Raw genomic sequence first — 14,607 nt, forward strand, 5'->3', positions numbered from 1 at the left:
ACTTTGAACATCATGGTAAATCCCCCTCCTTTTGTGGTTTCACCTATGAGACTATATGATTAATTCACCCCTCGTTTCTGCCATGCAAGACAGCATATAGATTCTGTTTTAAAGCAGAAGGTCTGCATCTGTTTTACAAAACCTGGACATCAGATTTTGTTGTTGTTAGCTTGATGTTGTTCAAATTATGATATTTTGATATTTTTTATTTCAGTCTGAAATTGAGGTGAAAGGATTTTTCACAGTCGACTTCAAAGATTTGTCTTCAGATCAGTGTAAGTCCTATTGGTGATGACTCAGCAAGAATTGCTGGTTTCTTCATGGTGTGTTTCGGGGAGGTCGGGTAGCCTAGTGGTTAAGGCGTTATCTCGTCATGCCAAAGGCTTGGGTGCGATTTTCACATGGGTACAATGTATATGGCCCATTTCTAGGGTCCTTTCGCTGTGATATTGCTTGACTATTGCTAAAAGCTTCGTAAAACGCAACTCATTCACTCACTCGTTGTGTGTTTCAGTATTGATGGAGGGCCTCCCAGAGCTGGCTGCACAGATGAGAGAAATGCCTGACAACATTCTGGCCTGCATGGGGCTTGCTATGCACCAGGTAAGTGCAAAATAAAATGAATGAAGTCACTTTCCTAGCCAGAGTACCCTATGGTCAATGGAGCAGCGGTAGAAACTAACAGGTTTCCACTAGTCCTTATAATGACAACATATAGCAAAACCCTTAAAAAGGACACATTTCTACTAGTCCCTGTGATACCTTAACTATTGGGCAGTTTGGCAAGGACTACAGGACTAGTGCCAATTTCTAACCCTAATGGAGTACCACTGGCACAGGCCAGCCTATGTGACTATATTCCATTATCCATTCAACAAGACTGCTACATATAATTATCATCTGTTAAAGATTGTCCGATAAGTTAAATTCATTGCAAAAATGTCTTGAAAAATGCAAACTTATTTCCATTTGTGTATTTATCCCCCCCCCCCCCCCACACACACACACACATGCATGCATAGTTGCCACTGTGCCGTAGTGTGAAATTAACAAGCCTCAGTCAGTCCACACTTTCTTTCTTGTTCCCTTTGTGAAATTTGGTTACTTGTACAAACTGTTGTTAGTAACATGGCATAGGTGGCTGAGTGGCCTAAGGTGCTGCAGCTCACTGTGCAGGGTTGCTTCCCTTAGCTGATTGCATCTTCTGGGTTTAAGATACAACTCAATTGGCATCCTTGGTTTTGTCGGCACCATACCTGTTCTTGTTGGTTTCTCCAAAGTGTTAATTGCCCAAGAGTTAATGACCTGCCTCACTTAAGGCTTTCCACTCATGTACGATGAGTCGATGACACAGCATAAAGAGTCAGGAACATTTTCAAAATAAGGACAACATTTCCTGAAAGATCATGAAATGTTTTTTTTGTGATAAGTTTAATTGATAAACAGTATTGATATACTGGTATATAATGTGTTTATTGCATGCAAGTTGTGCATGGTGTATTGCAAAATTTAAATATCTTGTTCTAGTCTGTTTGTCAGAAGAATGAAAGAGAGGCTGCTGCTGACCTGCGGGACGAAGAAAGCAGCCAAGCTGTAGTCAGTGATGTCATAGTGCCTGTCATTCATGCCAGGGTTGTCAATTTTGCACAACCCATACCACTGAAAAATGTAAAGGCAAGTTGTTATGGTAAGAACATGAGGCACTGGGATATCCATTCCTATTCATTGTTACAATATATTACTGTTACTCAAGTTGTAGACTGCTTGTATACTGTGTTGGACAGGGCCCCTATTTACAAAGCGATCTTAGTTCTACGACTGTTGTTAGTCACAGTATTAATGAATAAATCGACTTAATGTTATGATTGCTTTATGGAAGACGGTCCAGGCTGCAGTGATATTACTGGAATATTGCAGAGTTAAACAACTTTAACTAGATATTTAATCATCCATGGCTTCTACATTCAGAGAATTGGGTGGTCAGCCTCACTGACTTGTTTGATGCATGTCATCATATCCCAACTGTGTAATTGATGCTCATGATGTCAGTCACTGGATTGTCTGGTCCAGACTCGATTATTTACAGACTGCAGTCATATGGCTGGAACATTGCTGAGTGCGGCTTTAAACAACAAACAAACAAAAACATTAAGAGCAGCACATCTGATTTCTGTATCTCAAAAATGGACATTAATGGGTGGTCTAAAATTGAGACTAGTAAAAGCAATTTTATACGTTGTCTTTTAAGAGCCATAGCATCTCCACCCAAAAAGGTTCCCTACTAAAGCATCGTTTGTGTTTGGTGTGGGTTTTCTTATGTTCAGACCAGATTTTTCAAATCGGAAACCCAGACTGACACTGACAACAGACTTGTTGACAAAATTAAGAATATTTTGATGCCAAAACATTTTAGAAACATCACACCTGATTGGTCCCCTTGCCCACACAGCTTTCATTTTGATTGGGTGGTAAAACTTCACCTATAGCAGGTGACCTAGAGAGGGTTTTGTCACATGTTGATGGAGAGAGGTACATGTACTGAATAATTTAAATCAGATTTTCATGAGATCGGGATTTCACTTTGCAGGGAAGTTTGTGTGTGTGAAGGGAACAGTAGTGAGGGTGAGCAACATCAAGCCCCTGTGCACCGCTATGGCGTTTGAGTGTGCTGGCTGTGGAACTGTTCAGGTAGGTATTCCATCGCCCACACTGATAAAGTATAGTAGTGATGTCTAGCGATTTGGCTAATAGTCATGGTACTACAGTTACTATGTATTAAATGTAATAATATCTCAGACCCGTGAAGATCTTGGGTAGAATAGGTCTTCAGCAACCCATGCTTGCCATAAAAGGCGACTAACAGGATTGGGTGGTCAGGCTCGCTGACTTGTTTGATGCACGTCATCGATCCCCATTGCGTGGATCGATGCACATGATGTCAATCACTGGATTGTCTGGTCCAGACTCGATTATTTACAGGCCGCCGTCATATAGCTGAAATATTGCTGAGTGCGGCGTTAAACAACAAACCAACCAACTAATAATATCTCAATGCACTGGGTAAATGCAATAACAATACATACCTGTACGATGCTGCTGAACTGGTTTTACATGTAGAAGGCACTATTGGTACATCATAATTTTCAACCTAAGGTGAGCATGTCATTAGATGCACGAGTTCATGTTTTTAACTTTTGGGAATCCCTTATAAGAATAGGTATCAGTAATACTATGCTATCATAACAATTACAGATCAGGTGGTCAGGCTCATTGATTTGGTTGATTGTGGGTCCTCGTTCCCTGACTGTGGGACAAAACCACCATGGCATGGCTGGGATAATAGTGACTGCCGCATTAAACAATGAACAAAGTCATGTAATAATAAGCCTGCTTAACTATCCTATGCAAAATATGTTAAGCACCACCCGATTCTTTCTTATTACTTTGTTATGGCATGACAGATTAACTATAGCAATATGAAAAAATTGGGTGATCCTAACTTCTTCTTTTATGTAGGTTTCAAACTGTGACCTTATATTTTTGTGTACATTAAGGCAGCAGTTTGTGTCATTTTCTTCTTATTTTCACAGAGTATATCGTTACCTGATGGAAAATTCATTGTCCCCACGAAGGTAAGTATAGAATGATAAGGTATTTATGAGTGAATCTGTTTATGAGTTGGAGCAGTAAACAGATGCATCTCAGTAGTAGGGTTATGCCCACGTTTGGAGTCCCGGTTAGAATAGGTCACCAGCAACCGAGGCTTGTCGTAAGAGGTGACTTCATTGACTGGGTGGTCAAGCTTGGTTGATTGAGCGTCCCTCGTATCCCCGTCAGTGTTGGTCATTGTTCACAGTATCAATCACTGGATTGTCTGGTCAAAACTCAATTATTTACAAGCCACCATGAAAAATGATGAAATGCTAGATCCACACACCACACCATTATAAACCCTGTCAATGGATTACTGTGCTCTTGAATATCATTCTCAGCTCCCTGGAAGGGATAGAAATTAACAAAGAAAGTCTACTACCCTGAATAGTGATAACATATAGCAATACCTTGTAAATCTTTGAAATTCTAAGGCCTTAGGACACCTTTAGCATTAACAAAACTGGTCCTGGCTAGCAGGCTAGTTTTCATCCCTGGCTGACGATTATACTACCAAAGCTGCCAAAGTTATTCTAAGCTATGTATCATGTATTTCAAACTTCTTTGACATTACCTTTAGTCCAGAATTGTGTTCTTAATATGAGTTTCTTCACACCAGTGCCCTGCTCAGCAGTGCAGAGGAAAGACATTCATCCCACAACGCAACTCAAGTCAAACTGAAACTATTGATTGGCAAACTGTCAGGTATGGTACAAGACTGTTACTGTAGATAAAGGATTTGCTTCCCTCCTTGTTTTTCGGAATGAAAGGGATGTTAATGTGATAAGTTATTTATACTGGCCATGTTGATGTAAAATTTACATCCGTTATGAATTTATTTTCCATTTCACCTTATTCTAAATGTTCAAAGTAGATGTATGGTGTTTTAGGGTTCAGGAAATTATGGGAGATGGAGGACAGAAGGAATCTGGAAGGATACCACGTACAATAGACTGTGAACTGACAGCAGACTTAGGTGAGGAACTATCTTGAATTTAATGTATCTGACTTGTTGGAAGTGATTTCTGTGATCCAGGGAAGACCAGGTCTCTTGTATCTCATGCTTATTTAGTGGATACGGGTGGCCCAGTTGTCTTAGGCGCTGCAATTTGCTTTGCATCCTTTGGGCATGCCAGAAACCTTTGATTGTCCGAATCCCGGTTCTCCCTGATTATGTTTCTAGGTTTGTTAGCATAAAAAGCTGTGCTCAAGGGTTTCACCAAAGTGGTTAACATCTGAGACCTGTATACTTTCTGGTCCTTCCTCCCACATTAAGCTGACATGCCTTGATACAACTGGAATCCTGTTCAAAGCAGCATTAAACATAAAACCCAACTCACTCACTCACACTTATTTTAATGACAATCAGGTGGCTACTATATGAGTATATATAGAAACTGAATTCCACCTTTGCCTTGAGTGTCCATTTTATTCAAATTTAAGGGAACAGGTACTTCCTAAATATTATTGCATAAGTCTAACTCTGGATAAACTAAGACAATTATATAGCTGCAACCTCTATGTTATAAGAAGATTTGCGAAAGTATGTATTTCTCGCTCTCAATAAAAGGAACACTCTTCTTAAAGATGTGCCTGTTATGTAGCACTATGCCATTGTAACAATGTGAGACTGGTTGTTGCCAGTGTGTGTAACATGTGTTGGGACCCGATCCACGGGGCGTTTGTGGGTTATGAACGGCCTCAGTAACCTTTTGTGCATCCTTCTCAGCACTCCGATGAGTGTTGACCGCTAATTCATGGCTCGCGGGCGCTTTTGTGAATCGGTTCCCTGATGTAATAATCAGCGCTCTCTGTACATGTGAACTGACTAATCCAATGTACCTTGTATAATGGGCCGGTGGCCCCTTTACGGAATAAACGCATTCATTCATTCATCAGGTGGCTACAGTGACTTTAAGGTATGTGTAATACTTGATGGGTGAAGCCCTAGGACTTCTCACCACAATTATGCTTGCAGGCAGTGTACTTTCTAGACATATATGTCAGTGTTTCAAAATTGTTGGTGTATCATTGTGTTTTAGGTGTATCATTACTATCGATGTATATATGTATCAGTGTATCAATATGTAGTTAGTTGTGTTAGAGACCCACCTTTACATATTCTTGGTGGTGTGCCACAGTGGGAGTTTTGGTTGAGTCAGGATAATATGTCGGTCACTGCTTCAAAACACACACTTTTTTCTGTGATATGACGAGCCGAACATCTGTTTTTTCTCACAGCACATTCTTTTCAGGACACTTGGTATGTCCAACGGTTTCTTTGGGTTAAAAATCTGAGGAAATATTTTTTGTTGGGGAAAACAAATTATTAAAAAGAAAATCCTAATGTTTTGTTGTTGTTTCAAAGTGTATTTTGGTGTATCAATTTGTTGTATCAGTGTATGTATCCAGATGTGTTTTACTGTATCAAGGTGTATTAACTATGAAGGTGTATAAACATGTATTACAGTGTATCAGTGTGTATCAGTACATGTCAATGTGTATTTCAGTGGACAGTTGTGTACCTGGGGACATTGTGACTGTGTCGGGGATTGTGAAAGTCAACAGTCTTGAGGAAGGCAAGTACAACATCGTCAGCATGTCCTGTCATTATGTTCATGTAGCAGGGCGTGGAGTCATCACACAGATGACATCCTTACCTTGTCTGCTTGCTGACGGTACTAACCTCTTTGGTCATGTGGACAAGGCATCTGACCTCTGATCAGAAGGTCCGTGGTTCAAATCCCGTAACGGGACTCAGAAGTTTTATGGCCGCTACATTGGCACCCAACGTGGGGCTGAGCACGTTCATTTTAAATTTGAGGAAAATAAGTCTCAGTACCCTACCCTATGCGGCCTGGAAAGTGCCTTCTGTTGACGGGGGAGTATGTAGCAGGGCCTGGAGCCATCCCACAGATGACATCCTTACCTTGTCAGCTTGCTGACAGGGTTAACTTAACCTCTGTGGTCATGTGGACAAGGCGTCTGACCTCTGATCAGAAGGTCCGTGGTTCAAATCCCATCACTGGACTCGGAAATTTTATGGCCGCTACAATCACAACATGTAGGTCTGTGGAAGCAGCATCATTGTCATCATAAGTGGCTCCTAATTCATTCAGTTTGACAGGAAATCTTTTTTTTTTAGGTTAAAGATTCAAACTAAAATCCCACTGCAAAAGTCTTTGGATGAACAATCTGTCAAACTATGTGCATTTGTGTGTACCAACTGTACTGTGTGTACCGACTGTACTGTGTGTACCGACTGTACCATGTGTACAGACTGTACCGTATGTACCAACTGTACTGACTGTACAGTGTGTTCCAACTGTACCGACTGTACTGTGTGTACTGACTGTACCATGTGTACAGACTGTACTGACTGTACAGTGTGTTCCAACTGTACAGACTGTACTGTGTGTACCGACTGTACTGACTGTACCATGTGTTCCGACTGTCCTGTGTGTACAGACTGTACCGTGTGAACTGACTGTACCGTGTGTTCTGACTGTACTGACTGTACCGTGTGTTCCGACTGTCCTGTGTGTACAGACTCTACCGTGTGTACCGACTGTACCGTGTGTTCCGACTGTACTGACTGTAACGTGTGTTCCGACTGTACTGACTGTACCATGTGTTCCGACTGTCCTGTGTGTACAGACTGTACCGTGTGTACCGACTGTACTGACTGTACCGTGTGTACCAACTGTACTGACTGTACCATGTGTGCCGACTGTCCTGTGTGTACAGACTGTACCGTGTGTACTGACTGTACCGTGTGTTCCGACTGTACTGACTGTACCGTGTGTTCCGACTGTCCTGTGTGTACAGACTGTACCGTGTGTACCGACTGTACCGTGTGTTCCGACTGTACTGACTAAACCGTGTGTTCCGACTGTACTGACTGTACCATGTGTTCCGACTGTCCTGTGTGTACCGACTGTACCGTGTGTTCCGACTGTACTGACTGTACCGTGTGTTGCGACTGTCCTGTGTGTACAGACTGTACCGTGTGTACCGACTGTACTGACTGTACCGTGTGTACCGACTGTACTGACTGTACCATGTGTTCCGACTGTCCTGTGTGTACAGACTGTACCGTGTGTACTGACTGTACCTTGTGTTCCGACTGTACTGACTGTACCGTGTGTTCCGACTGTCCTGTGTGTACAGACTGTACCGTGTGTACCGACTGTACCGTGTGTTCCGACTGTACTGACTATACCGTGTGTTCCGACTGTACTGACTGTACCATGTGTTCCGACTGTCCTGTGTGTACCGACTGTACCGTGTGTTCCGACTGTACTGACTGTACCGTGTGTACCGACTGTACTGACTGTACCATGTGTTCCGACTGTCCTGTGTGTACAGACTGTACCGTGTGTACCGACTGTACCGTGTGTTCCGACTGTACTGACTGTACCGTGTGTTCCGACTGTCCTGTGTGTACAGACTGTACCGTGTGTACCGACTGTTCTGACTGTACCGTGTGTACCGACTGTACTGACTGTACCATGTGTTCCGACTGTACTGACTGTACCGTGTGTTCCGACTGTACTGACTGTACTGTGTGTACAGACTGTACCGTGTGTAAAATTGTACTGACTGTACCGTGTGTTCCGACTGTACTGACTGTACCGTGTGTACGGACTGTTCTGACTGTACCGTGTGTACCGACTGTACTGACTGTACCATGTGTTCCGACTGTACTGACTGTACCGTGTGTTCCGACTGTACTGACTGTACTGTGTGTACAGACTGTACCGTGTGTAAAATTGTACTGACTGTACCGTGTGTTCCGACTGTACTGACTGTACCGTGTGTACCGACTGTACTGACTGTACCGTGTGTTCCGACTGTACTGACTGTACCGTGTGTTCCGACTGTACTGACTGTACCGTGTGTTCCGACTGTACTGACTGTACTGTGTGTACCGACTGTACCGTGTGTACCGACTGTACTGTGTGTACCGACTGTACTGACTGTACCGTGTGTACCGACTGTTCTGACTGTACTGTGTGTTCTGACTGTACTGACTGTACCATGTGTTCCGACTGTACTGACTGTACCGTGTGTTCCGACTGTACTGACTGTACTGTGTGTACAGACTGTACCATGTGTACCAACTGTACTGACTGTACCGTGTGTTCCGACTGTACTGACTGTACCATGTGTACCGACTGTACTGACTGTACCGTCTGTTCCGACTGTACCACGTGTTCCGACTGTACTGACTGTACTGTGTGTACCGACTGTCCTATGTGTACCGACCGTCCTGTAAGTACCGACCGTCCAGTGTGTACAGACTGTACTGCGTGTACCGACTGTCCCGTGTGTACAGACTGTCCCGTGTGTACACTGTACTGTGTGTACCAACTGTCCTGTGTGTACCAACTGTACTATATGTACTGATCATCCTGTGTGTACCAACCATCCTGTGTGTACCGACTGTCCTGTGTGTACCGACTGTACTGTATGTACCGATCATCCTGTGTGTACAGACTGTCCCATGTGTACCGACTCTACTGTGTGTACAGACTGTCCCATGTGTACCGACTCTACTGTGTGTACAGACTGTCCCATGTGTACCGACTCTACTGTGTGTACAGACTGTCCCGTGTGTACCGACTCTACTGTGTGTACAGACTGTCCCATGTGTACCGACTGTACTGTGTGTACAGACTGTCCCGTGTGTACCGACTCTACTGTGTGTACAGACTGTCCCATGTGTACCGACTCTACTGTGTGTACAGATGATCCTGTGTGTACAGACTGTCCCATGTGTACCGACTCTACTGTGTGTACAGACTGTCCCATGTGTACCGACTCTACTGTGTGTACAGATGATCCTGTGTGTACAGACTGTCCCATGTGTACCGACTCTACTGTGTGTACAGACTGTCCCGTGTGTACCGACTGTACTGTGTGTACAGACTGTCCCATGTGTACCGACTCTACTGTGTGTACAGACTGTCCCGTGTGTACCGACTGTACTGTATGTACCGATGATCCTGTGTGTACAGACTGTACTGTGTGTACCGACTGTACTGTATGTACCGATCATCCTGTGTGTACAGACTGTCCTGTGTGTACCGACTGTACTGTATGTACCGATCATCCTGTGTGTACAGACTGTACTGTATGTACCGACTGTACTGTATGTACCGATGATCCTGTGTGTACAGACTGTCCCGTGTGTACCGACTGTACTGTATGTACCGATGATCCTGTGTGTACAGACTGTCCTGTGTGTACCGACTGTACTGTATGTACCGATGATCCTGTGTGTACAGACTGTCCTGTGTGTACCGACTGTACTGTATGTACCGATCATCCTGTGTGTACAGACTGTCCCATGTGTACCGACTGTACTGTATGTACCGATCATCCTGTGTGTACCGACTGTCCTGTGTGTACCGACTGTACTGTATGTACCGATCATCCTGTGTGTACCGACTGTCCTGTATGTACCGATCATCCTGTATGTACAGACTGTCCTGTGTGTACTGTCTGTACTCTGTGCACCAACCGTCATGTGTGTACAGACTGTCCCATGTGTACCGACTGTACTCTATGTACCGATCATCCTGTGTGTACCGACTGTCCTGTGTGTACCGACTGTACTGTATGTACCGATCATCCTGTGTGTACCGACTGTCCTGTGTGTACCGACTGTACTGTATGTACCGATCATCCCGTGTGTACCGACCGTCCTGTGTGCTGCAGGGAAGGGGAGGAACAAGGACAAGTGTATGTTCCTGCTGTACCTCCACGCCAACTCGGTGAGCAACTTGAAGGGCAACAAGTCTGGAGGCGAGGGCAGCTCCGGGCTTGCCATGGACTTCACCATGAAGGAGCTGTATGCTATAGAGGAAATACACAGTCAAGACAATCTCTTCAGGCTTCTGGTCGGGTGAGTTGGACTCATTTATTGATTCCTAACTGAATTCAGCGCATGAATTGGATTTTATACATATCACACATGTTTGTTAGGATTGCGTAGAATCAAACATTGATGTCTTACTGGGAAGGATCAGAAACTTTGATATATGAAGTCTATTTTGTAAATGGATGTCTGATGAATAACCATGAAACACCTTCTCTTCTCTGACCCGTGAAGGTTCCGGGGTTGAATAGGTCTTCAGCATCCCATGCTTGCCGTAAAAGATGACTATGCTTGTTGTAAAAGGCGACTAACGGGATTGTGTGGTCAGGCTTGCTGACTTGGTTGATGCATGTCATCGATCCCAAATGCGTGGATCGATGTTCATGCTATTAATCACTGGATTGTCTGGTCCAGACTATATTATTTACAGACCGCCGTCATATAGCTGGAATATTGCTGAGTGCGCTGTTAAACAACAAACCAACCAACCAACCAACCAACCTTCTCTTCTATTCATTAGTCATGGTCTGTTGATCTATCAACGTTTACATTTCCAATGTCCATCTAAAACTACATAGCAGCCATGGCAGCCATTTTAAAAATGTCATTTTTGCCCTTTACTCAGTCATTTCTGCATGTATGATTATGAAATGATGTAGAACAACATAGGCCTATAAATATGTTTATGATGGAATACTGTACTACTCTACAACTTTTGGAATAATGAAAATGAAAAAAAACCCAAAAACATAGCCCTGTTATACCAGCTATGATCTTTACATCTTACCTTTTTTGATGTTACTATATTTAAGACATCCCAGAAACTATAAGGCTGTAAGGACCCAGGTTAGAATAGGTCTTACCCATGCTTGTCATCTAAGGCGACTGTCTTGTCGTAAGAGGCGACTAACGGGATCAAGTTGTTAGGATCACTGACTTGCATGATGCATGTCATCGTATCTCAATTGCGTGGAGTGATGCTCATGATGTCAATCACTGGATTGTCTGGTGTAGACTTGATTATTTACAGACCGCCGTCATGTAACTGAAATAGTGCTGAGTGCAGCGTTAAACAACAAAAAACAAACAAGCAAGGCTTATAAAGCTGAAATGTTTGCATGAATGATCCCAGCAATGGATGTATCTTGTGCTCAAAGAATTCCAATTCAATGTTTAACATGGATGTGTACATCAGTAATTTCATGAGCATACTTTGAGGTTGTGAACATACTCGTGTTTTTTCGTATTAGGAAATCATACAAAGATAATAGACATTGACATAGAAATGATTTGTTTGTATTAAGTGATAATGATGCTCTTGTTGCAGGTCACTATGCCCTACCATCTATGGACATGAGGTATTACACCATGGTTACATTGATCAGAACTGATTTCAATCACATGTGGATGTGTTAAAGCATATGCAATACGTGGCCTTGGATATGATACAAAATACATACGGACCTGTATCACGATACATGATGATACAAAATACATATTTTTCTCTCTTTTTTCTTCTGTTTTTAAGAAGTACCTGTTACATGAAAATAGGCTCCTGCCTAGGGTAGCAAAAAGCCCATGGCATATGTTACAATAACATACTTCTCTGACACATTCACTCTAGTAATACAGATATATTGCATATGTATATCAAGTATGCATAAACTATTAAAGCTTATCATCAGAGCTCCAGATAAGCTTTTGGTGTTGTGGGTATTTTACCCATGCATTTTAAAATCATTGGGTATCAGTAATTCTATCTGGGTATTCAAATTTCTGTTACCCACTAGTTTTTACACATGTGGGTATTTAAGTTCAATATTTAAAAACACTATTCATCTAGTCCCTGCAAACTGGTGTTGTGTGGGTTCGAGAGCTTTATAGGACTCAAAAATACCATGATACTTCCACAAGAAAGTGTGATGGCAAACGATCATGATGTAACTGTCATCGTGGAGTTTGGCAAGGTTGACGGAATGCCGGTGTATAATTTCAAAATAAGTTGTTGATTTGCTAATCGATACGCAGAGTTACTTCACAATATTTTGATGATACGCACAAGTTTTATTTTTGTAGCGTATCTGTAATGTTCGTTGCATATTTGATACGCTTGGATTTTGTTTTACTGCGTATTTCTGCATTTCTGATGCGTATTTTACGCAGATACGCAGCTTATCTGGAGCTCTGTTATCATATTGCAGTACAGGAAAGAACATGGTCTCAAACATTAAAGTCTTAAGTATAAAACTATTAGTATTACTATAATGAAAGCTGCTCCTCATTTTCAAAAAGTTTATGATACAGCATCCAAGCTCCATAGAATTTCTGTGATACCATATAAAATATGATCTTGGTGAAATGCTTTTAGGAAAATTTGTTTGTATCATGCATTTTTGAAAATATTTTCGAAACACTTGATGTAGAAAACAAACCAGACACACAAGGGAATACATAAGTATATCTAACAGAACAGCAATACTTGTCAATTAGTATCCAAGTAAACCTTTTGACTATTTAGGATTCATGGATTTGACTTTATGATAGGGAGTGATTTTCCATGGGAGTCAAGATTATAGAATGGTCAATTGAGCCTCATCAAAACATGATTGGGTGTGGTAGGGTAGCCTAGTGGTTAAAGCGTTCGCTTGTCATGCTGAAGACCCAGGTTCGTTTTCCCAAAATAGGTACAATGTGTGAAGCCCATTTTCTGGTGTCACCCGCCGGGATATTGCTGGAATATTGCTAAAAGCGGCGTTAAACCATACTCAAAACACGATTAATGTGCTAGTTACTTTTTATATTAATCTGTTATCTCTCTTTTGTCTTCTCTCAAAAATATATGTAGCTACAGTAGTAGTGGTGTAACAATACGGCAATACAGCATTTTATTGCCGTATGAGGCCATGATACAATGCATTGATTTACAACGCCTGTTTCGTGATACATACAATACGATACATTACATTACAAGTTGTGTTGTATAAACACATGAATAATAATAGAGCCTGTTCAACACCCAGCTTACACAGATTCTCCAGTATTCCTGATTGGCTATGAATAGCATAACATTCACAGTGCCCTCAAGCCTATATGTTTCTGCCCTACCATTTCCCATCTTTACTCTTTGAAATTTCAAAACAAATGATCCAGGGTTGTTATACATCTGCAAAGTACTGTATCTGATATGAATCGTATTGCACCCATAGTATTGGATATGTATCGTATTGTAGGCCCACTATATTGTTATACCTCAAGTAGCTAGGACAGTTTCAATAATATAAAATGATAATTCCAATTTTTATTGTGGATTGTTTCTTCAGTTGGTGAAGGCTGGCCTGACACTGGGCATGTTTGGTGGAGGTCAGAAGTACACGAATGACAAGGTACGTAGTATTCCTCTCAGCCACCTCTCTGTTGTCAGCTTGAGCAGGTCTTCTGGTATGTACTTACACTCTCTACTCAGCTCGGGGGCACGGGTGGCCCAGGCACAGAGTTGCGTCCCATGGACACGCCAGAAACCTATGATTGTGGATTCAAATCCCGGTTTGCCTCGATTATGTTTCTATGTTTGTCAGCACCATACCCGTGCTCGTGGGTTTCACCAAAGTGGTAAACATCTGAGACCTGTATCACTTCGGGCTTTCCTCCCACATTAAGCTGACCCGCGATACAACTGGAACACTGTTAAAAGCTGCGTTAAACCCAACACACTCACTCACTCTGCTCAACTCAAACTGTTGTGTATCGGGAGTCCATTAGTGGAATCAGGGCCAGAGGTTAATTTTCACGAGTCTGCAAAAAATGAACTGCTACAGAGTTGCCAATAGGGTAATGGTGGAAGTGCTAGTCCACAATGAAATCTTCCTAGTGTCGTACTAGCGGACTTGTGTTAATTGCGAACCCTGCATATTTGAGTCAACCTGTCACCAGTATGAAGTGCTGTAGCTGCAGGGCGGCAACTTGACACAAGCCAGAGTCTATTTAAGGTTAAAGCTATCATTGTTAGTAGTATTTCTGGCTCTTCAGGGGGTGTCCTTATTTATTAGCGATATAAGAGCCGGTACCATGTTTCA

The 14,607-nt window shown here is 42.4% G+C and overlaps 1 protein-coding gene across 1 annotated transcript in view; it reads left to right on the forward strand.

Annotated features, from left to right (window-relative positions):
- Window positions 1–14,607, forward strand: part of LOC139443696 (DNA helicase MCM8-like) — a 30,737-nt gene that overhangs the window by 2,252 nt on the left and 13,878 nt on the right. Inside the window, exons 4-14 of the mRNA XM_071224633.1 lie at window positions 215–275; window positions 515–603; window positions 1,528–1,687; window positions 2,588–2,688; window positions 3,591–3,632; window positions 4,271–4,356; window positions 4,542–4,627; window positions 6,162–6,230; window positions 10,375–10,561; window positions 11,862–11,892; window positions 13,855–13,917. Of these exons, the coding sequence (XP_071080734.1) occupies window positions 215–275; window positions 515–603; window positions 1,528–1,687; window positions 2,588–2,688; window positions 3,591–3,632; window positions 4,271–4,356; window positions 4,542–4,627; window positions 6,162–6,230; window positions 10,375–10,561; window positions 11,862–11,892; window positions 13,855–13,917 (975 nt within the window). The remainder of the gene's footprint in view (window positions 1–214; window positions 276–514; window positions 604–1,527; window positions 1,688–2,587; window positions 2,689–3,590; window positions 3,633–4,270; window positions 4,357–4,541; window positions 4,628–6,161; window positions 6,231–10,374; window positions 10,562–11,861; window positions 11,893–13,854; window positions 13,918–14,607) is intronic.

Source organism: Haliotis cracherodii, unplaced genomic scaffold (genome assembly GCF_022045235.1).
Source record: "Haliotis cracherodii isolate W230 unplaced genomic scaffold, xgHalCrac1.p SCAF_5, whole genome shotgun sequence".
In the NCBI taxonomy this organism is placed as follows: Eukaryota; Metazoa; Mollusca; class Gastropoda; order Lepetellida; family Haliotidae; genus Haliotis; species Haliotis cracherodii.